Raw genomic sequence first — 24726 nt, 5'->3', positions numbered from 1 at the left:
GCTATCGTCCCTCAACTTTACGTCGAGTTTGTATGACATCCCTAATCTTCAATACCAGAAATCTTCACCCATAAACTATACAAAACCGTGTGGTTCTCACAGCAGTATGATTAGGGATGAAGATTTGAAGAGTGAAGATTTCTGGTATTAGGGATTAGAGATGTCATACTGACTCAGCATAAAGTTGAGCGATGAAAGGTGAACTTATTCGCAAGGAGATACGCATGCAACGACGCCACCACAAACGGGCCACCACACCAACGGCCCGGCAATTGCGGCGTTGCAGTCCCCGCGGCGCGGGCGAATATGCTCTCCGCAGGACGGCGATGCCACTTCTTCGGTTATCGGGTGGGCCCTCACTTCCTCCGCCGAAAGCCACGCACACGCTGCCCATAAAAAGGCGACGCTGTTCTCAAAACCTCAGAAAATTCCTATATCCTCTGTTCGTCACTGCCTTCCTCTCCAAGTCCATCCCCTTCCCCGATCTAAGATCCATCCGATCCAGGCCATGGCGGCGACCATCCAGAGCGTGAAGGCCCGCCAGATCTTCGACAGCCGTGGCAACCCCACCGTCGAGGTACGCCGCGGGTCCAGTTTCGTTCTGTCTAGGGCGTCGCGGCGATTGAATCGGGTGCTTTCTTAGCGCGATGCCGCGATCTTGGTCTGTTGGTTAGAGCGGTTCGGATTGGAGTTTCCGCGATCTTGGTCTGTTGGTTAGAGCGGTTCGGATTGGAGTTCCCGTAGTAGGGTTTGTTTAATCACTGTGTGCGATGTGGCTTACCGGCTTAGAGTCCTGAATTGTGTGGTTTGTGAATTGTAAATGTTGATGCCCCCTGCTCCGATTTGGCCATGCGAAGGGTGGATTGGGCTCTGATCGGTTTATTTCTGTCGGCTCAGTCGGCTTTGGCTTTGAGTTATGCTCGATCCCTACTCGATCCAATCTACTGCTGTGTACCTAGAGATTAGTTGCACGTCGAACTGCGCTTTGATTTTGGAATTTGCGCTATATCTGCAACAGATGGTTGCTTTGAACATATTGCCACTGTTAGATATCGTGTTTCTTGGTGCTTTTGTTCCAGGATTTCATGATATGAGCATACAGTTGTTACAGAATTCGTTTGTTTTATTGGACTAAATCAATAGTTTTGAATGGTTTTGGCAACTAAATGGTCTTACTAAAATATGATGCTTGTGTTGCCAGGTTGATATTTGCTGCTCGGATGGAACATTTGCGAGGGCTGCTGTGCCTAGCGGTGCATCTACTGGTGAGTTGTTTGTTTATCAGCAACTTCTTTTCCCTACTGTGGTTCTAGCCTTGATGCATCTGGTTAATTGAACCAACTTAGTTTTTGATAGTCCTTTTCAGCTTATATCAACTATATGGAAAGCTTCGGGTGACAATTTTATTAGTTAGAAAGTGAACTGATGCTATTTTCTGCTACACTATAGGTGTATATGAAGCTTTGGAATTGAGGGATGGTGGCTCTGATTACTTGGGAAAGGGTGTCCTCAAGGTTTGTCCTTTAACACATTCCTGTCAGAAGATTTCGGTTAGCTGTTTTCTGCAATTAATCTATACTATCTTTGATAGCTTTGTGACTTTTTGTATCCACTACTTCCGTGTTGTCATCTGTGACCTAACATATTGTTATTGTTTTTTCATTTGTGCTGCATTTTTGTGGTTCTTTACAACTAGCACGGATGATTATTTAATTGCTTATGCAGCTATGCACTCACAATGCAGGCCTTGTATATTCTATAGTCTATACTAATAAAGATTGTGTAATGATCACCTTAGATGTTTTCTATATGTAGCGTTGCACAAGCAAGTTTCACTTTCATTTCACCAGCTAATATATTCAACATTCATTATTCTTAGAGCTGTCTCTTTCTGAATGTTTTGGTCTGAATGACAGAAAGTGCTATTAATATTTTGTATTTCATTCCAACTACTCTGAGATAGTCATGTGTGCAAGTGCAATTGTATGACCTACTTTACTTAGCCCCCCCTCTTGCATCATGCGTTGTGCGATCTTTTAAATTTTTAACATTTCTATGGATGTCTGCCTTCATCTTTACATGCCGTTTGATATGTCAACAGGCTGTTGACAATGTGAACTCTATTATTGGACCAGCATTGATCGGCAAGGTATGTGTTCCCTACCATATTTCTGTGCATATTACAGTATTAAATTCATGTATGTTTACATATTCTGTTGGCTTTGCAGGACCCTACAGAACAGACTGTCATTGACAACTTCATGGTTCAGCAACTGGATGGAACCAAAAACGAGTGGGGCTGGTGCAAGCAAAAGGTACTGCAGAATTGTTGTGGATGTTGTGTTATGTTGTAGCGCTGCATGACACTGCACTCATTTAATAGTGCTAACTGCTATCTGACTATAATTTTTTGAAATTCAGCTTGGTGCTAATGCTATCCTGGCTGTCTCACTTGCTCTATGCAAAGCCGGAGCTATTATCAAGAAAATTCCGTTGTATCAAGTATGGGAGAACTCGTTTTATATTTTTATATTTGAATGCACACAGTTTGTTCTTTCCACTAACCAGTTTTCTTATACCATTACGTGCCTTCTATATCGCAGCACATTGCTAACCTTGCTGGTAACAAGCAACTTGTTTTGCCTGTGCCTGCTTTCAATGTCATCAATGGTGGATCACATGCTGGAAACAAGCTAGCTATGCAGGCAATGCCTCAACAAAAATGCACATATAATAATTCTTCTCTAGTGATTTTTCCAGAGATTGTAGTTTATGTTTGAAATTCCGTACAGGAGTTCATGATCCTCCCTACTGGTGCTTCATCTTTCAAGGAGGCTATGAAGATGGGTGTTGAAGTATACCATACCTTAAAGGTCACTTTCTTGACATTTCTTTAAGGAACTGGATTGTTGTGCAAAGATTAACACTCAATATATCTCATGTTCTACAGTCTGTTATCAAGAAGAAGTATGGGCAAGATGCTACTAATGTTGGTGATGAAGGTGGTTTTGCTCCAAACATTCAGGTTGTTGTTTGTTCGTTTGCACATGTCGTCATATGTACTTTCAAATTCTTTTACACGTATTACCTGTTCTATTTTCCCTCCAACACTCCAAAGCATATTTATCTTTTTTTCTTGCTTTAATTTATATGTTGTTTCGGTTTGCAACCTAGTTGCAGTCTCTTCAAAATGTGAGCTCAGAAACTATATTTCAGTACCATAAAAGTTTGTTAAGAGTTTTGTCCTATTTGTTTCATACTATTATTTTGGATATACAAGAGCATCTCTATATCATATTGAATTTTGAACTGTGTAAGTAAGGAATCGCATTGTCCAATCTGCCGTTATAAAATATTAGATATTAGCTAGTAGTCAATTGTGAATTCATATATTTGCCATCTATGGAATTGTAGGAAAACAAGGAGGGCCTTGAGCTTTTGAAGACTGCAATTGAAAAGGCTGGATACACTGGCAAGGTTTGTTGAGCATACAACTGGCTAAATTAATTTGATGGTTATGGGCTAAGGCACTTCAATTTCTGACATTTGGTATGGAATGTTATTTGTACTGATATGCCAGGTTGTCATTGGGATGGATGTTGCTGCTTCAGAGTTCTACACTGAGGACCAAACCTATGATCTTAACTTCAAGGAAGAGGTAAATGTCAGTTTTTTCGCCTTGAAATTTTTTGAAGTTTTAATGCCCCCATTTATGATGCTTGTTTCCTTGTTTAGAACAATGACGGTTCCCAGAAGATATCTGGAGATAGCCTGAAGAATGTGTACAAGTCATTTGTTAGTGAATACCCAATTGTCTCGATCGAAGATCCATTTGATCAGGATGACTGGGTTCACTATGCTAAGATGACCGAAGAAATTGGAGATCAAGTGCAGATTGTTGGAGATGATCTCCTTGTCACCAACCCAACTGTATGTTACTCGCTAATCATATGACTTATATACTGCTTTTTTCAGTTTCCTTGTTGGCTTCAATATTCAAACCAATTTGACTTGCAGAGGGTAGCCAAGGCAATTAAGGACAAGGCCTGCAATGCTCTTCTCCTTAAGGTACATACTATTTAAGGTTGTATTCAATTTAGCCATATCGGTTTGCCAGCGTAATAATCTTGTGACCTGTTTATATGGTTTAGGTTAACCAAATTGGATCTGTTACTGAGAGCATTGAGGCTGTCAAGATGTCAAAACGTGCTGGCTGGGGTGTGATGACCAGTCACAGGAGGTATGCATATGCTGTTTTTTTTTTTATTTACTGTTCTGTGTCTTGTATGTCCTACCTTCTTTCCTGACTTCAATATTTAATTTCCTTGATTTGGTTGCAGTGGTGAAACTGAGGATACATTCATTGCTGATCTGGCAGTTGGTTTATCCACGGTATATACTTTGCGTGCCTTTAGGCTTATCTTTTGAAAGAGCTTGTGAGATCCGCTCTTAATGGTGATGATAACTTGGAAATGCATCAATGTTTTGTCATGAAACAGGGCCAGATCAAGACTGGAGCTCCTTGCAGATCTGAGCGTCTTGCCAAGTACAACCAGGCAAGAATATGTTCAACCCTCTTTTGCTATACTTCTGTACTGTTGGTTGATGTGCAAAATTACACTAGTTCTTCTGCTATACTTTGTACATGTTGATTTCAGTGCGTTTGTGTAAACTTGCCTGGTGTTGGCTAACGACACTTTTAATTTTTGAGGTTTTGGTGCATCTAACTAACTCATATTTCCCCTCTTTAAATTGGAGCAGCTTCTTAGGATCGAGGAGGAGCTTGGTGCTGCTGCCGTCTATGCCGGAGCCAAATTCCGTGCACCAGTGGAGCCCTACTAGATGGGAATAGAACCACTTCGTTTCCGTAAATTTTGTGAAGATGGTGCTTTAGATTTGCTCGTAGGGTTTGAGCAATAATTCCCCACGGTCAGATGTGGGTGGACATGCTCCCACAAAACGCTTAATTTTGATGTTGCGTGGCGCAAGCGTGTTTTGAAGGAACGCAAATGATTATATTAAACGTTATAAGCAAAGTTCAACACCATGTTTGGATCTGACAGCGGCACCCGCTTCTTTGCTAAGGCTGCCCTGGCTGCCAGTTGACGCTGATGCACCCGGAGGCATGTATGGTTGTGTTTCACGAAGGTAGCTGTTTAGGGAATAAACTGCGTTACGCTATCTAGGGCTTTGTTTTTGTTCGTTTGATGGCAAGGGAAGACTATTTGCGGTGCGAAACAGGAAAGCTTATTAGAACATACTCCTCCGTTTCAAAATGTTTGACACCGTTGACTCAAAATATTTGACACCGTTGACTTTTTAGTACGTGTTTGACCATTTGTTTTATTTAAAAAATTTAAGTAATTAATAATTACAATTTGCGGTGCGAAACATGAGGGAGTAATTAATAATTAATTGAGGGCGCGAGTTGCACCAGTGCTAACCAGTGACCATTTTTACCCAAAAAAAAGTATAGTGTAACCAGCTACCATCATTTTTACCAAAAAAAACATCGTTACCCTTCTTACTTCTTACTGTATCCTCATTACCCATCTAAGTTTCAAATAAAATTCTCTTAAATAATGGCATCCTCGTTACCGATGTAAATTTCAAATAAAATTTTCTATCTATGATTTGATTACACCGCTATATTCGTTGCAATTAAATCTGTACAATAAGATCTTACATAATTATATTATGATAGAAAAAATATTTATATTTGTAAATCACTTTTATTATATACGTACTTTTATCGTATACATACATTAATTTTAAATTTGATTAAATTACTTCCCGTACATTCATACTGCTATAAGGTGATTACTTTTATTGTTGTTTTTAATCAATTCCATCATTTCTGCTGATTAATTTAATTTATAGATAGTCATGTTTTTAACCCTACAACGAATTTACTTCTAATATCATGACAAAATTACTTTCTTTTTATTTTAAGTTACTTTTATAATATATTTAAATAACTTTTAGACTTTATTAAATTTAATTTTATATGTCTATAAGAAGTAATTTAGTGAAATCTAAAAGTAATTTAGATATATTACGGCCTTGTTTAGATAGGGGTGAAAAGTTTTGGCGTGTCACATCAAATATACAGATACACATTTGAACTATTAAACGTAGACTAAAAATAAAATAAATTACGGATTCTGCCTATAAACTGCTAGACGAATTTATTAAGCCTAATTAATCTATTATTAGCAAATGTAAACTGCTAGATGAATTTATTAAGCCTAATTAATCCATTATTAGCAATTGTTTACTGTAGCACCACATTGTCAAATCATAGAGCAATTAGGCTTAAAAGATTCGTCTCCAATTTACACGTAATCTGTGTAATTAGTTATTTTTTTCATTTATATTTGATGCTCCATGCATGTGTCCAAACATTTTATCTGATAGGGTGAAAAATTTTGCCAGTGGATCTAAACATGCCCTATCAAAGTAATTTATAATTTTTCATCAAAATATAATCATGTGAGATCTTGTTATAAAGATTTAATTGTTCCGAATACAACAGTGTAATCGGTTCGTAGATTGTATGAGTAATTTAAGAGAAAATTTTTATTGAAGCATAGGTTTTCTATTTGCTTGATGGCCTTAGTACTACAGTTAAGTAAGATTCTCCAATTAACACATATCTAGATAATAGTTGATGGGGTCGCTCGTTATGACTAAATCAAGAGGGCTCTTTTCGATTTTACGATTAATTAAATATTAGTTATTGTAACTTATTAAAAAAGAATTTTATAAAAATGCACTGTTAGAAAGCATGTTGAAAACGAGGAAATTGAAGTTTATAGTTCGAGTATAGAAATTGTCGACTCATGGTGCGTGTCGCCAAATCCTTTGTCTAAGGGGGTGTTTAGATATAAAGTTTTGGTGTGTCACATCAGGTATTATATATACGGTGTCGCATGGGGTATTCCGGCACTAATAAAAAACTAATTACATAATCCGTCAATAAATCACAAGACGAATTTATTAATCCGCCATTAACAAATGTTTACTGTATCACCACATTATCAAATCATAGAGCAATTAGACTTAAAAGATTCGTCTCGTAAATTAGTCGCAATCTGTATAATTAGTTATATTTTAGCCTAGATTTAATATTTTATTCAAACGTTTAGTGTGACAGGGTAAAAAAACATTTACCCATGGGATGGATTTGATAATGCCCTCAGCTGTCTTCCGCTGGAAGACCCATGGGTCTCCCGTCTGATCCAGACTTTACAGGGTCCACCCACGTGGCCACGTGCTCTCATCTGCTGACCTCTTCCATTAGCGAAAATGATTTTTGCGTAGGAAGGAATCGATAATGAAAAGGTCCAGGGGCCACCGGGCCACGACCCCACAAGGCCACAGGGTCCACGCCTCAGAATCTTCCTCTGCACAATTCGATTCGAACACCAAGGATATATAAGAGCCATGGCGCCAAGGATCACCATCAAGCTGCTGAGCTGCACACACACTCCGTTCTCCAAAAATGCTCAACTCCACCGTCGAGCTGATCGCGCTCTGGGCGTCTTCTTCCAGCCCGTCGCTGCTGGCATTCTGCGTCTCTCATCTCATAATCGCTCTCCTCCTCCTCGCCGGCAGCGGCGCAGGCGCTGCCCCGGAGATCAGCAGCCGCGCTGACGGAGATCGCAGTTTGGAAGCTGATGCAGTGGTGCAAGGGAGGGAAATGAACCCTGGAGGACACAAGGGTCCCGTTACCGGCGTCAATGGCCGCGCGGAAGAATGGCTGGTGCGAGCAGGCGACGGGGACAACGTTGAGACACTGGCGAGCGAAAACGGCAGAAGTGCGGCACGAGAGGAAGAGCCTGCAGCTACGGATGCATCGCAAGAGAAGCACGGAGACGACGTGGAACTGGAAGACGAGCTTATGCTCCGAGCCGAAGAGTTCATTCGGCGGATGAACAGAGTCTGGATGGCAGAAAATTTGCGAGTTTTGTGTTGACTGTTGAGTTGTTGCTCCTTGGGTATTATTAATTGTACTATTAGCACAGATTGCTGCAGGGGCATTTTTAGTCCGGAAGGAAATGTCTTTTAAAATAAAAATGACAGGTGCTAAGGGATCCCACTTACAGCCTTAAAACGTCTCCATATCTAAATATGACCCTTCAAATACCCATTTGATCAGCCTGCAAAAGAATTAGAGAGCCAAATTTATCTTCAACCTAATAATCTTTCTATTACGCTCTCCAATCTGACAATGGATCCCACATATCAATCTTTATATGTTTTTTTCTTCCATCCAAATCTTTCCTTCTTCCTCCCCTTCTCTCCACAACCTCTCCACTCCATAATCTCTATCCACGGACCATGGTTCACCACTGGCAGCGCTAAGATGATGGCGGAGTGGCCAGCGCCGGAGGGGGAGGCTGTCGAAGGCGACGATGTAGGTGAGGCGGCCAACGCCGGAGAGAGAGAGAGAGAGAGGTAGTCAATAGGCATGGCAGACGGAGCGGCAAAGCTTTGCCGCTCCAGCGACCGCGCCCGGCTGCGGCAGCGGCATGAATGGTAGCGACACTACTGCTACTCGCGTTGGTAGGGGAGGCGAGGAAATCGGCGTAGGGAATGGACGGAGACCGGCGGTGGTGACAGACTTGGTGCGGGCGTCGATGGGTAGGTAGTTGAATAGCGGCGGCGACGGCTCCACCTTGCTCCAGAAGATCCCCGTCTCTGACGTCAGAGAGTCCGCACACTACCTCTTCTCCCTCTCCTTCCTGAGCCGGCAGCACTGCTGTTGGTTGTTTTTCTTTCCGCACAACGACGGGGTGGCCGACGACAGGAATCGGCACGCGGCAGGCAAGCGGTAGACGGGAATCAGCGTGGGACGCCGCCACTTGCAGCCTTCTCGATCTGTCTTGGCCCATGCCATTTGTTGTGCACGACTGGTCAGCGAGGGGATGGGTTTGGCCAACCAGATGGACAGGCCATCCAGCTAGCAAGTCTGTTGAAGCTGTAAATTTATCTACACTAGCTAAATTTTAGCTTAGAGAGTAGAATAGAGATGTTGTTTGAGATAGGATGGAAAGTATAGTGGAGAAGCTTGGCCCGTGAAGATAAAGAACAGTACAGGGACTAACCATGGCAAGAGAAAACCGTCACTACTCAAACCTTTGTTTTTCTCTATTAAGATTGATTTAGTATTTATCTTATATTTCCTACGAATGCTTTTTACTTCTTATATAAAAATTGCTTAAAATATAAGATAAATATATTTTTTAAGTTTTTAATAATTAAAACTTAATTAATCATATGATACTATGATAACTATCATTCTCATTTTCCTCGCCCCCAACCTTATCTCAATATACAATGCCAGTCCGCCGCACCGTTTTGCGGCTAACTAAGCAGTAAGCACACATTTGTACGGTCAATCATGGAGCTCCTGCTCCTGTATGCGCCGTGTGTTATTCTCCTCGTCTCCTCCCTGTACCTTCTCCGGCTCTTCTCTGACGCTCGCCGCAACCTGCCGCCGGGTCCCCGCCCGCTGCCGCTCGTCGGCAACCTCCTCGAGCTCGGTGCCAAGCCACACCGCTCCCTGGCACGCCTCGCGGAGCGCCACGGCCCGCTCATGACGCTCCGCCTCGGCGCCGTCACCACCATCGTCGCGTCCTCACCGGACGCCGCCCGAGACATCCTCCAGCGCCACGACGCCGCCTTCTCGACGCGCCCTGTTCCGGACATCGTCCGGGCGTGCGGGCACGACAGGTTTGCCATGCCCTGGCTCCCTCCCAGCAGCCCCCAGTGGCGCGCCCTCCGCACGGTGTGCTCCGCGGAGCTCTTCGCGCCGCGCCGCCTCGACGCGCAGCAGCGCCTCCGCCGCGAGAAGGCGCGCCGGCTCGTGTCGCACGTCGCGAGGATGGCGCGCGAGGGCGCGGCCGTCGACGTCCGCCGCGTCGTGTTCACGACCTTGCTGAACATGCTCTCCTGCACGCTGTTCTCGGCCGACCTCGCCGACCTCGACGAGGGACGCGCCGGATCGGCGGGGGAGTTAGCGGACACGGTCGCAGAGTTCGCGGGCACCGTCGGTGTCCCGAACGTGGTGGACTACTTCCCGGCGGTCGCGGCGTTCGACCCGCAGCGGCTGCGGAGGCGGCTGTCGAGGGTGTTCACGCGACTGTTCGCTGAGTTCGACGAGCAGATCGAGCGGCGCATGCGGGAGCGCGACGCGGGTGAGCCGCCCAAGAATGACTTCCTGGACGTGCTGCTCGACTACCGCACGACGGAGGATGGCCGGCAGTTCGACCGGCAAACGCTACGGTCACGGTTTACGGTATACCGATATATTGGGCCGAGTTTTTTTCTTTACTTTTCCAACTCATATGTCTCATTATCTGTATGCACGCTTTTCAAACTATTGAATGTTGTAATTTTACAAAAAATTTCTATACGAAAGTGGTTTAAAAAATTATATTAATTCTTTTTTAAATTATTTATAGCTAATACTTAGTTAATTAACCATTAATAAACCACCAAGTTTTCATGTGCTCCACCTCCCGAACACTGTTTTAGATTGTGAGTTGGCAATAGCGTTTTAGCTCATTCTCATTGGTCAGCTCTGGTGCTCTCCTTACCTCCATCTCTGTTCGGGGAAAAAAATATCTTTGAGATAAGTTGTAGACGTTAGCTATTCAGCGAGTACTATGGTCTGTTTAGGGAGCTTATAGTTGCTACAACTTTTTCAGAATTGGAAGCTTCCTAAACGGTTCAGCTTTTTTTTAGATTCTGAGAAACTGTAGTTATATAAACCAGAAAATGAATAGAAGTCAAAAGCTGATAAACCCAATTTTTCTATGTTTTCAAAAGCTGCTATCAACTAATTGTTTCTTAGAATTTTAATCTCTCCAAACAGACCTTAACCTTAACGTGGGTGTCACTGCGACTGCGATGGCCACGGCGAATGAGAGAGTTGCACTCTTGAAGTAGTGTAGCTAACCACTGGTAAGTGTAAGGGCAAATATGAAATTATCTGACATATGTCTCTGGGTATTTTTTGGTAGGATTTGTTTAGCGCGGGGAGTGATACAAGCGCGGTAACTGTAGAATGGGCAATGGCTCAGCTGCTACAAAGCCCATCATCCATGATGAAAGCTCGGGAGGAGCTTACTCGAGTGATTGGCTCCAAACCAGAAATCGACGAATCCGACATCGACAGCCTCGAGTACCTTCAGGCCGTCGTGAAAGAGACTTTCCGGCTCCATCCTCCCGCGCCGTTGCTGCTCTCTCACCGAGCCGAGACGGACACAGAGATCGGAGGCTACACGGTGCCCAAGGGCGCGACCGTTATGGTGAATATTTGGGCGATTGGCCGAGATAGCAAGGTGTGGTTTGAGCCTGACAAGTTCATCCCGGAGAGGTTCCTGCAGAAAGAGGTGGATTTCCGCGGTCGCGACTTCGAGCTGATTCCATTTGGCTCCGGCCGAAGGATCTGTCCCGGGTTGCCGCTGGCTGTTCGCATGGTGTATCTGATGCTCGCATCGTTGCTGCACCGGTTTGAGTGGAGGCTTCCGCCGGAGGTTGAGAGGAACGGGGTGAACATGGAGGAGAAATTTGGGGTCGTAATGACGTTGGCTACGCCCCTCCAAGCTATTGCTACACCAATTTGACTATGTATAAAAACCGTACACAAAAATTACCGGCCGATCAACACTTGTTTCTGATGTTCACTGACCGAACCACCTGAAATCAGTAAGGTCGGAAATGGTAGAAAACCCAGTTAAAAACAGTGGTGAAAATAATATGGGCGTCTTTGCAAAAAAGATGACAAATTTCAGGTAAATATTATTTTGTTACTATTTATCCAAAAATTGTCTTTTTTACTCCAAAATAAAGTTGAGTTTGAACTTTAAATTTGGTAAAAATATATTTCACGGTTACACCTAATAATTGTTTTAGGAATTTATAGAAATTTGAGCTCCAGTTTTCACTTGTTTGATACTTTTTGCTGGATACATGCATTCCCTATATAGAATTGTATCTTGTGATCAAATATATTAATTAATCTACACCGGTTATTGAATATTCACATAGAAAAATAAACATATATATTTAGGATGGAGGTAGTGATCAATACTAGAGTATAATTATTTTTGAGCTTGTTTAATTTGTTGCCCTAATCAATCATATCAAATTTTGTATTGGCATTACCAAATTTCGACTGTGTTGTTTTTGTTTGCTTTTATGCCTTTGCCAAATTTTGGTAGAGTTTTAAGAGAGGAACCTTAATAAATTTTGGTAGCAGTGTATTTAGTTTGTTGCGTTACCAAAATTTGGTACACCCTCCGTTTCATACTATAGTTTTGAGTTTTTTCCTAGTCATTTTTTTAAACTTTAACCAAGTTTATAATAAAATATAGTAACATTTTCAATATAAAACAAATAATATTATCAATAAATATTTAATGTTATATTTGATTGAACCAATTTAGTGTTATAGAAATTGCTAACTTTTTCTATAAATTTAGTCATACTTAAAGAAGTTTAAAAGAAAGTCAAAACAATTTATAATATATATGAAATGGAAAGAGCAGTACCAAAATTTATTAAGGTTGTAAGTGACGATAAACAAGCCCTTTATTTTTTGGTTAATTGGATCATAGCATTAAAAATATCCTAGTTTGGAAATATGTCATTACTATTTGTGTATTTGTAACGATGCCACTGTTACTTGTTTGTAATCTCAATGGTGCCACTGAAATTCATATTTCACATGTATTAGACGAAATTTCCCTCGTCTTCTACCTCTCTCTTCCCTCATCATTTCCCCTTACTCTTGGTCTTGTCCTCCACCCGAATCCCATCGCCGGCGATGCCTCCCCGCTGCCCTCATTTTCAGTTCTACTCTCTTCCAATCTCCCCCAACACAGAACGATAGGTACATGAAACAATCATTGGATTGACAGAGTTAGGACCCAACTAATACCGAGAAGTAATGAGTAGAACTACATAACATATACTAAATTCAACCCATTCTTGGGAGCATCTGAAGAGGATCAATCATTTGGAAGACACTCTGTTGCTGATGCTGCTGCTAGAGCATGAGGTCATCACCATGCTTAGGCAGTGCAGGTGACCTAATAGGGATGGCCAGCGGCGGCTACGGCGCCTTGAATTCGATGAGCCTACTGCCACATGTACCATGCCCCGACAGATCGGTAAGGGTGTCACTACTCGTAGCTTGTCCATCTACGGCAGCTAGGGCACGACATCAAGGTCGTAGACATGTTGCACGCCCTTGCGCACCCTAAGGTCGGCAACGAGGAGCACATCGGGACGATTGAGGGAAAAAATGAACATGTGGACGCTTCAGGCACCAATGCTCTTGACCATGGTGGCAAGCAGGCAAGGGAGCGGGCATTCATGTTGACGACAACGACGTTGGAGAGGATCCCAGAGGTATACTTGCGAGCGAGGTCGTGGAGGTAGGAGGCCTTGCGAGGAGAGACCCTGATCTGGCGGAGGTCCTGTGTGGTGAGCTCAAGGACAGCCTTAGGGAGGATGTTGTGCTTGCCACCGAGGAGGGAGAGGAAGCTGTGAAAATCAGAGGTGCAGAAGCGTTGAACCTCGTTAGAGGCCGCACCTTTGTTAATATATGGTGATAACAACCATCACCGTGGTTTGCATCCATATCACACGTGATCTGTTCAGTTGGATAGATGAGACTAACAACATCCTAACAAACTCTATCTTATCCAACCTAACAGACACCACACGCATGTATACAATATAGTTTTACAGCCCCCCTCAATCACAACCTTCCCAGGTTGAGATTGTGCTTAAAATTTTCTAACTGTCTAACAGGCAACGCCTTAGTAAAGCCATCAGCAACTTGATCTCCTGTAGGTACAAAATCAATCTCTAACAATTTTTGAGATACTCTTTCTCGAACAAAATGATAGTCAACTTCTATATGCTTAGTTCTGGTATGAAAAACAGGATTAGAAGAAAGATACTTAGCTCCTAGATTATCACACCACAACTTTGCCATAGGTGGACTTTGCACTTGTAATTCTGTCAACAAAGTTTGTACCCACATGATTTCTGTTGTAGCATTAGCAAGAGCTTTGTATTCTGATTCAGTACTAGACTTGGAAACTGTAGCTTGCTTCCGTGCACACCAAGATACCAGGTTGTCTCCCAGAAAAACTGCAAAACCCCCTGTTGATCTTCTATCATCAAGAGATCCTGCCCAGTTTGCATCTGAATAAGCACGAACAAGCATAGACTTGGACTTGCATAGCTTCAACCCAACTTTAGTACAATGTTTCAAATATCTTAAGATTCTCTTAACTGCAGCCCAATGAACAGTGGTTGGTGCATGAAGGAACTGACAAACCTTGTTAACTGGAAAAGCAATGTCTGGTCTAGTCAAGGTTAGATACTGGAGAGCACCAACTACACTTCTATAATTTGTTGCATCCAAAGGCCCTAGTAAGTCACCCTCATGAGCAGATAATTTCTCACTAGTAGACAATGGTGTACTTACTGTTTTGCAATCAAACATATTTACCCTTCTCAAGAGATCACAGGCATACTTGTCCTGTGTAAGGATTATTCCATCAGGTATCTTATTTACCTCTATACCAAGGAAGTAATGAAGATCTCCCAGATCCTTCAAGGCAAACTCCTTTTTCAAATCCTGCAGAAGAGCTGACACTGCCTCCTGTCTTGAGCTAGTGACTATTATATCATCAACATAAATAAGAACAAATATAATTAGTCCTCCTCTATTGTAAAAGAACAGAGAAGTATCTCCTTTTGATCCTTGAAAACCCAGATCAGTTTCTTACTAAGTCTAGAATACCAAGCCCTTGGAGCTTGCTTTAGCCCATAAAGAGCTTTATCAAGCTTGCACACATACTCTGGAAAGGACTTATCCTCATATCCTAGTGGTTGTTTCATGTATACATCCTCTTCAAGGAAACCATGAAGAAAAGCATTCTGTACATCTAGTTGTCTCATACACCACCCCATAGACACAGCAATAGACAGAACAATCCTAATAGTAGCAGCCTTAACTACTGGACTGAAAGTGTCTTCATAATCTATACCATATCTTTGTTTGAATCCCTTAGCAACTAGGCGAGCATCTTGTTTTCTTTTAATTTTATAGACCCACTTACAGTCTATAACATTTCTACCTTGCCTAGGTGGAACTAAGTGCCAAGTTTCATTATTCATCAAAGCCTCATACTCTATATCCATAGCCTTTTTCCAATTTGTATTTTTCAAGGCATCAGTTAAATTTTCTGGCTCACCAGTCACAGTAAGAAAAGTATTCTTGTATTTAACTGTGCCATCAGTGTATACCTTTTCTTTTCGGATGCCTCTCTGCAGACGAGTGGTTGGGCGAGATGGCGCTGGAATCACTTCCTCCCCTGTCGCAAACGGCTCGCCTGCGGAACTATGTGATGGCGACATAACATCATGATGGCTGGCAGGTAGGGCGGTGTTAGGACCGGAGTGACTCGGCGTGGAGTTGTCAGCAGAGGTAGGCGCCATCACATTAGGAGAGGCGGGAAAGTGTACCACATCCGGAGACGTGGCAGCGCTGGAATGGCTGGCGGCAGCATCTGATGCAGGCGGCGATCCCGACGCCAATTCTTCTGCAGCTGCACTGAATTCCGGATGGATTTCTTCTGCCGGATCTTCTGTGGCATCTGAAGGATCGTCTGGTTCATCATTTTCTGCAGAAACAGGCTGCACATTGCTTCCAAAAAACTGATCAGCAGGGTTAGCAGGAATATTAGCCATATTGTCATCTAACTGTTGTTCCCCAGGATTAGATGCTAGATTTAGAAGATGTGAAGGAAGCAACAAAATTTCTGAACGAAGTCTAGCGCCGGCGTTTGTGTGGAGTTTTGCAAAGGGAAAAATTGTTTCATCAAAGACAACATCACGGGATATATAAACACGACCTGTGGAAGGATCGAGACACTTGAATCCTTTATGGAGCGTGCTGTACCCTAAGAAGGTGCATTGTTTTGACCTGAATTGGAGTTTGTGTGTGTTGTAAGGTCTCATATGTGGCCAACAAGCACAACCAAATACTCGAAGAGAAGTATAATCTGGGGTTTTATTAAACAAGCTCTCAAGAGGTGTGCTAAACTGGAGGAGTTTTGTAGGAGTTCTGTTGATAAGATATACAGCGGCTTGGAAAGCCTCGTCCCAAAATTTCAAGGGCATGGAGGAATATGCAAGAAGTGTGAGACCAACTTCTACTATATGTCTATGCTTCCGTTCAGCTGAGCCATTTTGTTGATGAGTGTGTGGGCAAGAGACATGATGTGTGATACCTATCTTTGTAAAGGAGTGAAGTTTTTCATATTCACCCTCCCCAGTCGGATTGCATGGCTATTATTTTCCTATCGAACAGGCGTTCAACAAGAGCTTGGAACTCATGAAATTTTTGAACAACTTCAGACTTATGCTTAATCAAATAAAGCCAAGTAAATTTGCTAAAATCATCAATAAAACTCACATAATATTGTTTTCCCCCAACAAAGGTGAGGGCAGGGCCCCAAACATCAGAATAAATAAGTTCCAAAGGATAACTTGACATACTAGAAGATCTAGAATAGGGCAATTGATGACTTTTACCCTGTTGACATGCATCACAAACCGACTGTTTATTTGACTCATCTAAACACGGAAGATTATTTATGCTAATGACTTTCTCCACAATTGGAGAGGAAGGATGACCCAGACGATTGTGCCATCTCTCAAAGGACGGCTTGATGGCTCCAAAGGCTTCTTTTAGATGACGAGGGCGTTCATGAGATGATATAGATGGAAGGGCATAGAGGCGCCCTCGGCATGGCCCCCTAAGCAGAAGCTTCTTCGTGGCCAGATCCTTGAGATTAAAATATTTAGAGTAAAGTTCCATGTAAGCAGAATTATCAGAAACAAGTCTATTAGCAGAAACAAGATTCTTATTTGCATTAGGAACATATAGAATATTGCGAAGATGAATGTCACGGTTTGGGGTTTTAACAGTAGAATGACCAATATGACTAATTTCCATACTTGCGGTGTGAACTTGATCTTGCCCCTTGTAGCGGTCACGAACTGTGTCCAGTTCGCCGGTCACATGGTCAGTCGCACCGGTGTTGACGTACCAATTTGTATCAATCCCATAGGAAGTTGCTGATCCTGCATATTTTTCATCGGGAACAAAATCTTCATCGTAACGTTACCAGCAATTAATTACCGTGTGTCCCCTCTTGTAGCAGAGTTGACACTTGGGTCTGTTGTCGACACCTCCCGATGGACGCGCGCCGCCATTGTTGCCGCGCCCCCTGCCACGGTTGGCGCCATTGTTGTTGTTGCCGCGACCACGTCCGTTTCCAGCATTGCCGCCCCGTTGCTGTCCTCCACCACTGCCGCATCCTCGGTTCGCCAGATTTGCAGATGCATCTCCACCGTGACAAAGCGTGAGACGCTGCTCAAAACTGAGCAGCTGGGAGTACGCCTCTCCCAGGGTCATGGAGTCCTTGCCGACGATGGTGGAGATGACTGGTTCATACGTGTCGTCGAGGCCGGCGATGATGTACGAGACGAGATCATCATCATCGACGACTTTGCCAGCAGCCGTCATCTCATCAGCAAGAGTCTTCATCTTGGAAACATACTCGTTGATGGAGAGAGTGCCCTTCTTTGTGTTGGAGAGGGCGATGCGGGTGTTGATGAAGCACGCCCTCGAGACGGATGAGTACATCTCCTCCAGCATTTGCCATGCCACTGCAGCCGTGTTGCAGGTGGCCACTTGCGCCATAACGTCCCTGGCTAGAGTGGAGAGCAGGAACCCTAGAACCTGCTGATCGGTTGCAATCCAATCATCAAATTCTGGATTACGAGCCGTGACTTCTTTTTCTCCCTTGTCGCCTGCTGTCGTCGTGATCAGGGCGTTGGGGACTTTGGTAGCGCCGGTGAGATGCCCCTCAAGGCGGGCTCCTCGCACAGCAGCCATAACCTGCGCTTTCCAAAGCGCATGGTTTGATTTGGAGAGTTTCTCCGAGATCGCGTTTCCGCCGAGAGGGTTCCCGGCCGCCGTCTTCGACGAACTCGCCATGAGTTGGATTAGATGCGATTTGGTGGATGGAAGGGCTCTGATACCATGTGAAAATCAGAGGTGCAGAAGCGTTAAACCTCGTTAGAGGCCGCACCTTTGTTAATATATGGTGATAACAACCATCACCGTGGTTTGCATCCATATCACACGTGATCTGTTCAGTTGGATAGATGAGACTAACAACATCCTAACAAACTCTATCTTATCCAACCTAACAGACACCACACGCATGTATACAATATAGTTTTACAGAAGCGGGAGTAGACGGAGGCGGCGGCCTTGAAGGTAAGTACCGACAAAGGGAAAGAAGGATGAAGGAAAGAGAAAATGACAATTTGGTCCCAAACATTTTGTAAATGCATCTAAGAGGTAAGTACTGACATACTCCCTCCGTTCCATAATACAAGGGATTTTGACTTTTTGGTTGCGCTATTTGATCACTCGTCTTATTAAAAAAATTTGTGCAAATATAAAAAATGAAAAGTTGTGCTTAAAATACTTTGGATAATAAAGTAAGTCAAAAATAAAATAAATAATAATTATAAATTTTTTTAATAAGACGAATGGTCATATGTATAAAATGATAATGGTACGATTCCAATTAAATGACTATATCAGAAAACCCGCTCTCGTTGGCTCAAAATCAAACACGTTGCACATCTTTGGCGTGTCTTGCCATCTCTTCCAGTACACACTCTATATAGGAGTAGATATACTAGCAGATTAGCAGGAGTATCGACCCTAGCATACGAGTATCGTTCCGACCCTGCACACGTTTTGTACGGTCAATCATGGAGCTCCTCCTCTTGTGTACGCCGTGCGTTATTCTCCTTCTCTCTTCCCTGTACCTCCTCCGTCTCTTCGTCGACGCTCGCCGCAACCTGCCGCCGGGTCCCCGCCCGCAGCCGCTCATCGGCAACATCCTCGACCTCGGCTCCCAGCCGCACCGCTCCCTCGCGCGCCTCGCGGGGCGCTATGGCCCGCTCATGACGCTCCGCCTCGGCACCGTCACCACCGTCGTCGCCTCCTCCCCGGGCGCCGCCCGCGACATCCTCCAGCGCCACGACGCCGCCTTCTCCGTGCGCTCCGTGCCGGACGCCGCTCGCGCGTGCGGGCACGACGGCTTCTCCATGGGCATGCTCCCGCCCAGCAGCGCCCTGTGGCGCGCGCTCCGCAGGGTGTGCGCCGCGGAGCTCTTCGCGCCGCGCAGCCTCGACGCGCACCAGCGCCTCCGCCGGGACAAGGTGCGCCAGCTCGTGTCCCACGTCGCGCGCCTGGCGCGCGACGGCGCGGCCGTCGACGTCGGCCGCGCCGCGTTCACGGCTTCCCTGAACCTGCTCTCCAGCACCATCTTCTCCGCCGACCTCGCGGATTTCGGCGACGCCCGAGCTGAGTCGTCGGTGGGGGACTTAAGGGACTTGATCTCGGAGTTCACCATCGTCGTCGGGGTGCCGAACGTGTCGGACTTCTTCCCGGCCGTCGCGCCGCTCGACCCGCAGCGGCTGCGGAGGCGGGTGGCGAGGGTGTTCGAGCGGCTGCAGGCCGTGTTCGACGGGCACATCGAGCGGCGCCTGCGGGACCGCGCTGCCGGGGAGCCGCCCAAGAACGATTTCCTGGACGCTTTGCTCGACTACCGCAGCCCGGAGGATGGCCGGGGTTTTGATCGGCCAACGCTACAGTTTCTGTTTACGGTGCGTGCTACTGAATTATTCATTGGGATTTTAGAGTATGTGATAGTCCATGTAGTAATCTCGTTGCACCAAAACTCTAATTAAATTATCGAAGCATACAACATGATTGCCCGGGTTACTTTCTGCAGGATTTGTTTAGCGCGGGAAGTGATACAAGCGCAGTAACTGTAGAATGGGCAATGGCTCAGCTGCTACAGAACCCACCAGCAATGGCGAAAGCTCGTGAGGAGCTTGCTCGAGTGATTGGCTCCAAACAAGAAATTGAGGAATCCGACATTAGCCAGCTCAAGTACCTCGAAGCCGTCGTGAAGGAGACATTACGGCTTCATCCTCCGGCGCCATTTCTGCTTCCTCACCAAGCCGAAACGACCACACAGGTTGGTGGCTACACGGTGCCCAAGGGCACCCGTGTTCTGGTGAATGTTTGGGCGATTGGTCGGGACAGCAAGGTGTGGTCTGACCCTGACAAATTCATGCCGGAGAGGTTCCTGCAGAGCGAGGTGGACCTGCGTGGCCGTGACTTCGAACTGATTCCATTTGGCTCTGGTCGAAGGATCTGTCCGGGGTTGCCGCTGGCTGTTCGCATGGTGCACCTGATGCTCGCGTCGTTGCTGCACCGGTTTGAGTGGAGGCTTCTACCGGAGGTCGAGAAGAACGGGGTGGACATGGCGGAGAAGTTCGGGATGATACTAGAGTTGGCTACGCCACTCCGGGCTGTTGCTATACCAGTTTAATAAGCTGATCATCACCATATGCTACATTGCTACATACAATCCGTTATCTTTAGGAATGGAACACTTCACTGGTAAATAAAATCATATACTAGTACAATTCTGTTGTTTATGTCTGAAAGAGAGATCAAATAGGGGTGCCTGTACGGTAGTACTAAATGCCAGCAGCTATCTGACTGAGAAAGTCTTGAGTTATGTAGTCGTTCTTCTAGTGGCTTGATTGTCCTTCACCATTTTATTCTGGTAGTCGTTCTTCTAGTGGCTTTGTTTACTGCACGTAGGTTACCACAAGATCAACATCCCTATATGGGGCGTGTGGCTGGTTGTGCTAACTTGTTATTTCTGTTGTGGTACCTGCACTCCTTTCTTTTCTTTTTTTTTTTTCTCTCCGCCACTTACGGAGTAATAAACCTGGACGGCGCCGTTCCTTTGCAGGCCCATCGAAATCGACATACGGTCATTGGCGCGCTAAAGTTGAAATTGGAGAATAGCACATCAGCAATCCAAAGTACCTATAGGTATCGTGAAACAGACTTCACGCCTTGATTGTCCTTCACCATTTTATTCTGGAAAGCTACGGAGATTCACAGCTGAGAAAGCGGCTGACTTCCATGGCATGGCAGAGACTTTGAGCATCATATCCATTTGGTTTCAACAGGGGGATTCTCCTTGGGATGCCATTAATTGAGTGGAGGCTTCCAATAGCAGAGAGAGTTTCTTTTTCAAAAGATAATACATCCCGTATATAGTAACAGCAATTTATTGGACTAAGACTCTAAAGAGGACGATCAAGAAAAACTAAATATTGGAGACATGGATGCACACGCGAAATGTACGGGTGCTACATGTGGTGTCAGGAGGGAACGAAAGGAGGACGATTCCACTTTAACAGTAGTAGTGGTATTGCCAACGAATCTTCTAGCCATGAACAAACCTCTTTTTTTTTTTTTTTGAGGGATGAACAAACCAAATATTAGTGTCACGAACAGTCAGATGTGGGCAGGGTACACCTAATGGGTGGCGATGGGGGTAGCGATCGATCCCCCTCCCCCTCCCTCCCTCCATCTGGTTTCCTTTTTTGGCACCGTATTATTTTCCTATTTTAGTAAATTTATGCACCTAAAGTTTATACACCTCAAGTATACACATCTAAATTTAGAGACCAAAAGTTTATATATCCGATTCAAATTTGAATTTGAATTCAAATATTTTATATATATAGTATTTCTATACATCTAAAGTTTAAAGTTTATAGACCTAAAGTTTATATACCCGTTTTAAATTTGAATTTGAATTATATCTGATTCAAATTTGAATTTGAATTCAAATATTTTCTATATATAGTATTTCTATACACCTAAAGTTTATAAGTCAAAAGTTTACATACCTGATTCAAATTTGAATTTGAATTATATCTGATTCAAATTTGAATTGTATTCAAATATTATATATATATATATATATATAGTATTTCTATACATCTAAAGTTTATACACCTAAAGTTTATAGACCCAAAGTTTATAAGTCAAAAGTTTACATACCCAATTCAAATTTGAATTTGAATTCAAATTTTTTTTATATATATTTCTATACATAAATTTTTCTAACTTTTTATTTTTTAAAAAGATTTGTGGAGATGTGTAAACTTGAAGTGTACAAACTTAAGGTGCACAAATTTACTAAAATAAAAAAATAACGCGGTGCCAACAAAGAAAACCAGGTGGAGAGAGGGAATTAGAATCTGATCGCCCAGGGATCGCTAGGTAGCATTCTCGCGTCGACGGGCCATTTCAGACGATTAGGCTGGCCTACTGGCCCAGGAACAGGCCTTGTTTCATGAGGCCATCTTCATTGGGCCTGGCCATGTCATGCAGCCCAACAGACACATATCCCCTATTTGGACTGAATCCTAATCTTCAACTGGCCCATGAGATCAGACGGCCTGCACGGGACTTGCACACAGTTGCACCTCGAGTCCTCGGCGGCGGCGGCGGCGCACCGCTTGCCTCGCGCGGAGCCGGTGGCCCGGTGGGTGGTGGCTTAGGAACAAACCAAGGGGATTTTGCGGGTGGACGCGTGTAACGCGTGACGCGTAGCCGCGGTCGGCTGTACGTAGCGACACGCGTGCATCCGCGCGTTGTAACGTACTACTCCATCCGTCCAAAATTATGAGAGATTATTTTCTATTTAGTATTAATTAAGGAAGATGAAAAAGCGGATAAATGGACATACGGAAGGACTTCCTCCGTCCTATAAAAAACGAATCTAGAACCGGATGTAACATATTATAGTACTACGAATCTGAATATATGTATGTCCAAATTCATAGTGTAATAGAATGTGTCACATTCGGTACTAGAATGGGACGGAGGGAGTATACATTGGAACATTCAACGGACTACAAAATGTACTTTAGAGAATAAAGTATTGCTTTGGCAGGTTTAGAATGAACTTAAAAAAAATCTGACATGAGTTTGTCAGAGCATATTTTTCCACCACATCTACTCAAATTTTAAACATTCCTCCCAAAATTAAACAGCACTACTCCTGCTTGTCAGATGAGTTGATAGAATCCCCTATAGTTAGAGACAAACCAAGGGGCAATTGTCCCTTATAATCTTGGATAGAGGGAGTAGTACGTTGGCTTTTTCCACCGCGCGGCAGAGGGACTAGTACGTTGCCTTTTTCCACCCAGAAAAACTACCCAACCGTATCCCGTGGAAACGGAATAAGTGGGTAACGCTTCGTTATTATCTATTTGTCTTCTCTCTCCCAGTCTTCGTCTTCCTCCTCCGCCTCTCCTATTCCGCCCTCCTTTTTCCCTTTCCCTTCTCTCTGTTGCAGAGAGCTCCTCTATGCATGCATGGCGACGGCGAAGCAGGCCCCCGAAAACGAATCCCCTCCCCCTCCTCCTCACTGTTGGATCTACCCCGAGTGCACGTTGGTTACAAGGTCCTGTTGCCTCCTCCTCCGTCTCAAGCTTTTGAGGCATGGACACCCACTGCATCTAGGCTCCCATGGCGGAAGGGGGCAACCAGGAAGTAGGGAGGCTGTCGGGAAGGATGTTGACCAACGTGGGCTTCTCGGACTCCTAGACGCGTTGCTGATGGTGATGGAGGGGCGTGACCATGAAGCTTCTAGATCTAGAGCTTTCATTGGCGGCGACGCGATGGTGAGCCATCATATGCTCATTGTCGGAGTGTGTGCAGGTACATGATGTATTATCCATAGCCGATACCCCGTAGGTATGGTACATGTGGTACCATCACTGATATCTAGGTATCAGACCTAGTACCTGTAGGTACCATGCTTAGTACCTGTGGTACCATGACTGATACCCATAGGTATCAAACCTGATACCTGGTACCTGCGAGGTATCAAGTATCATGGCTAGCTGCGAGGCATCAGGTATCATGGCTGGCTACGAGGTATCAGGTATCATGGCTGGTTGCGAGGTATGGCTAACTACGAGGTATCAAGTACATGCCCTCTTTCCTCTTCTCCTTTCCCCTTGACTCGATCCTTGTTCCCTACTACTCCTCTTCTCCCTTCCACTCGGCTCGATCCTTGTTCCCTACTATTGCCGCAACCGATGTCACTCTCTGTATCGGAAGCATGGTTCAAGACGTGGGGGGAGCGATACCAAGGATCTTGGAGGAAGAGGGCACTGGTGCTCCGGCTTGCTACGACAGTGCTCTGCCCATGAGGTATCACGCGCGAGACTGAGGAGGATCTGGCTGAGGAAAGCAACGAGGAATCATGTGGACAATAGGTGACGCGGTTGGAAAGATCTATTAATTTATCGAGTGTCTAATTATCCCATGACTTTAGTTTTGCACGGCATCCCGTGCGCTAGCTGCCCTCTTTTCCACCGCGCGGCATATTTCCGCAGAGGAGATATACGATGCTGTTTCTTTCATATATATTTAAACTCGGTTTATTTTAGTATGTTCTTCAAATTGTTAAATTATGTGTTTTGTATTAAATTTTTTTATATATAAGTTATCTTAAAATATCAAATAATTTTTATATTTTAACTTTATAATAATTAAAATTAATTAATCATGTGCTAATAGTTTTCTTTCCTAACTAATTTCATCCTTATTTTTCTCTAGAAGAGAATACCACCATAGTACGCTAGTCTCAGTCTCATACTCCCTCCATTTCAGGCTATAAGATGTTTTGACATTGGTTAAAATTAAAC

General features: G+C 44.3%; 4 protein-coding genes and 1 non-coding gene across 5 annotated transcripts; 4 read left to right on the top strand and 1 right to left on the bottom strand.

Annotated features, from left to right (window-relative positions):
* Nucleotides 1–409: 409 nt before the first annotated feature.
* On the top strand, nt 410–5057 carry LOC127768120 (enolase 2). Its single transcript, XM_052293651.1, has 17 exons — nt 410–577; nt 1202–1265; nt 1450–1514; nt 2102–2149; nt 2229–2315; nt 2422–2502; nt 2604–2705; nt 2793–2873; nt 2951–3025; nt 3415–3477; nt 3581–3658; nt 3736–3930; nt 4018–4068; nt 4152–4240; nt 4341–4392; nt 4500–4556; nt 4762–5057. The coding sequence occupies exons 1-17, from the start codon at nt 509–511 to the stop codon at nt 4840–4842; spliced, it is 1338 nt and encodes a 445-aa protein (XP_052149611.1). The 5' UTR covers nt 410–508; the 3' UTR covers nt 4843–5057.
* Nucleotides 5058–7504: 2447 nt separating this feature from the next.
* LOC127765917 (uncharacterized) lies at nt 7505–7978 on the top strand. The gene has a single exon (XM_052290895.1). The coding sequence runs from the start codon at nt 7505–7507 to the stop codon at nt 7976–7978; it is 474 nt and encodes a 157-aa protein (XP_052146855.1).
* A 1343-nt stretch (nt 7979–9321) lies between these two features.
* LOC127768728 (geraniol 8-hydroxylase-like) lies at nt 9322–11935 on the top strand. The gene is made up of 2 exons (XM_052294357.1): nt 9322–10303; nt 11031–11935. The coding sequence occupies exons 1-2, from the start codon at nt 9407–9409 to the stop codon at nt 11634–11636; spliced, it is 1503 nt and encodes a 500-aa protein (XP_052150317.1). The 5' UTR covers nt 9322–9406; the 3' UTR covers nt 11637–11935.
* Nucleotides 11936–17472: 5537 nt separating this feature from the next.
* On the bottom strand, nt 17473–17608 carry LOC127769086 (small nucleolar RNA Z247). The gene has a single exon (XR_008016656.1). It is a non-coding gene; the product is annotated as a small nucleolar RNA Z247 (small nucleolar RNA).
* A 1203-nt stretch (nt 17609–18811) lies between these two features.
* LOC127768727 (geraniol 8-hydroxylase-like) lies at nt 18812–20745 on the top strand. Its single transcript, XM_052294356.1, has 2 exons — nt 18812–19791; nt 19920–20745. The coding sequence occupies exons 1-2, from the start codon at nt 18892–18894 to the stop codon at nt 20523–20525; spliced, it is 1506 nt and encodes a 501-aa protein (XP_052150316.1). The 5' UTR covers nt 18812–18891; the 3' UTR covers nt 20526–20745.
* The last annotated feature ends 3981 nt before the right edge of the window (nt 20746–24726 follow it).

Source organism: Oryza glaberrima, chromosome 3, assembly GCF_000147395.1.
Source record: "Oryza glaberrima chromosome 3, OglaRS2, whole genome shotgun sequence".
NCBI classification, from domain to species: domain Eukaryota; kingdom Viridiplantae; phylum Streptophyta; class Magnoliopsida; order Poales; family Poaceae; genus Oryza; species Oryza glaberrima.
The sequence above is the reverse complement of the archived record's forward strand: the minus strand, read 5'-3'. Positions and strand labels throughout refer to the sequence as shown.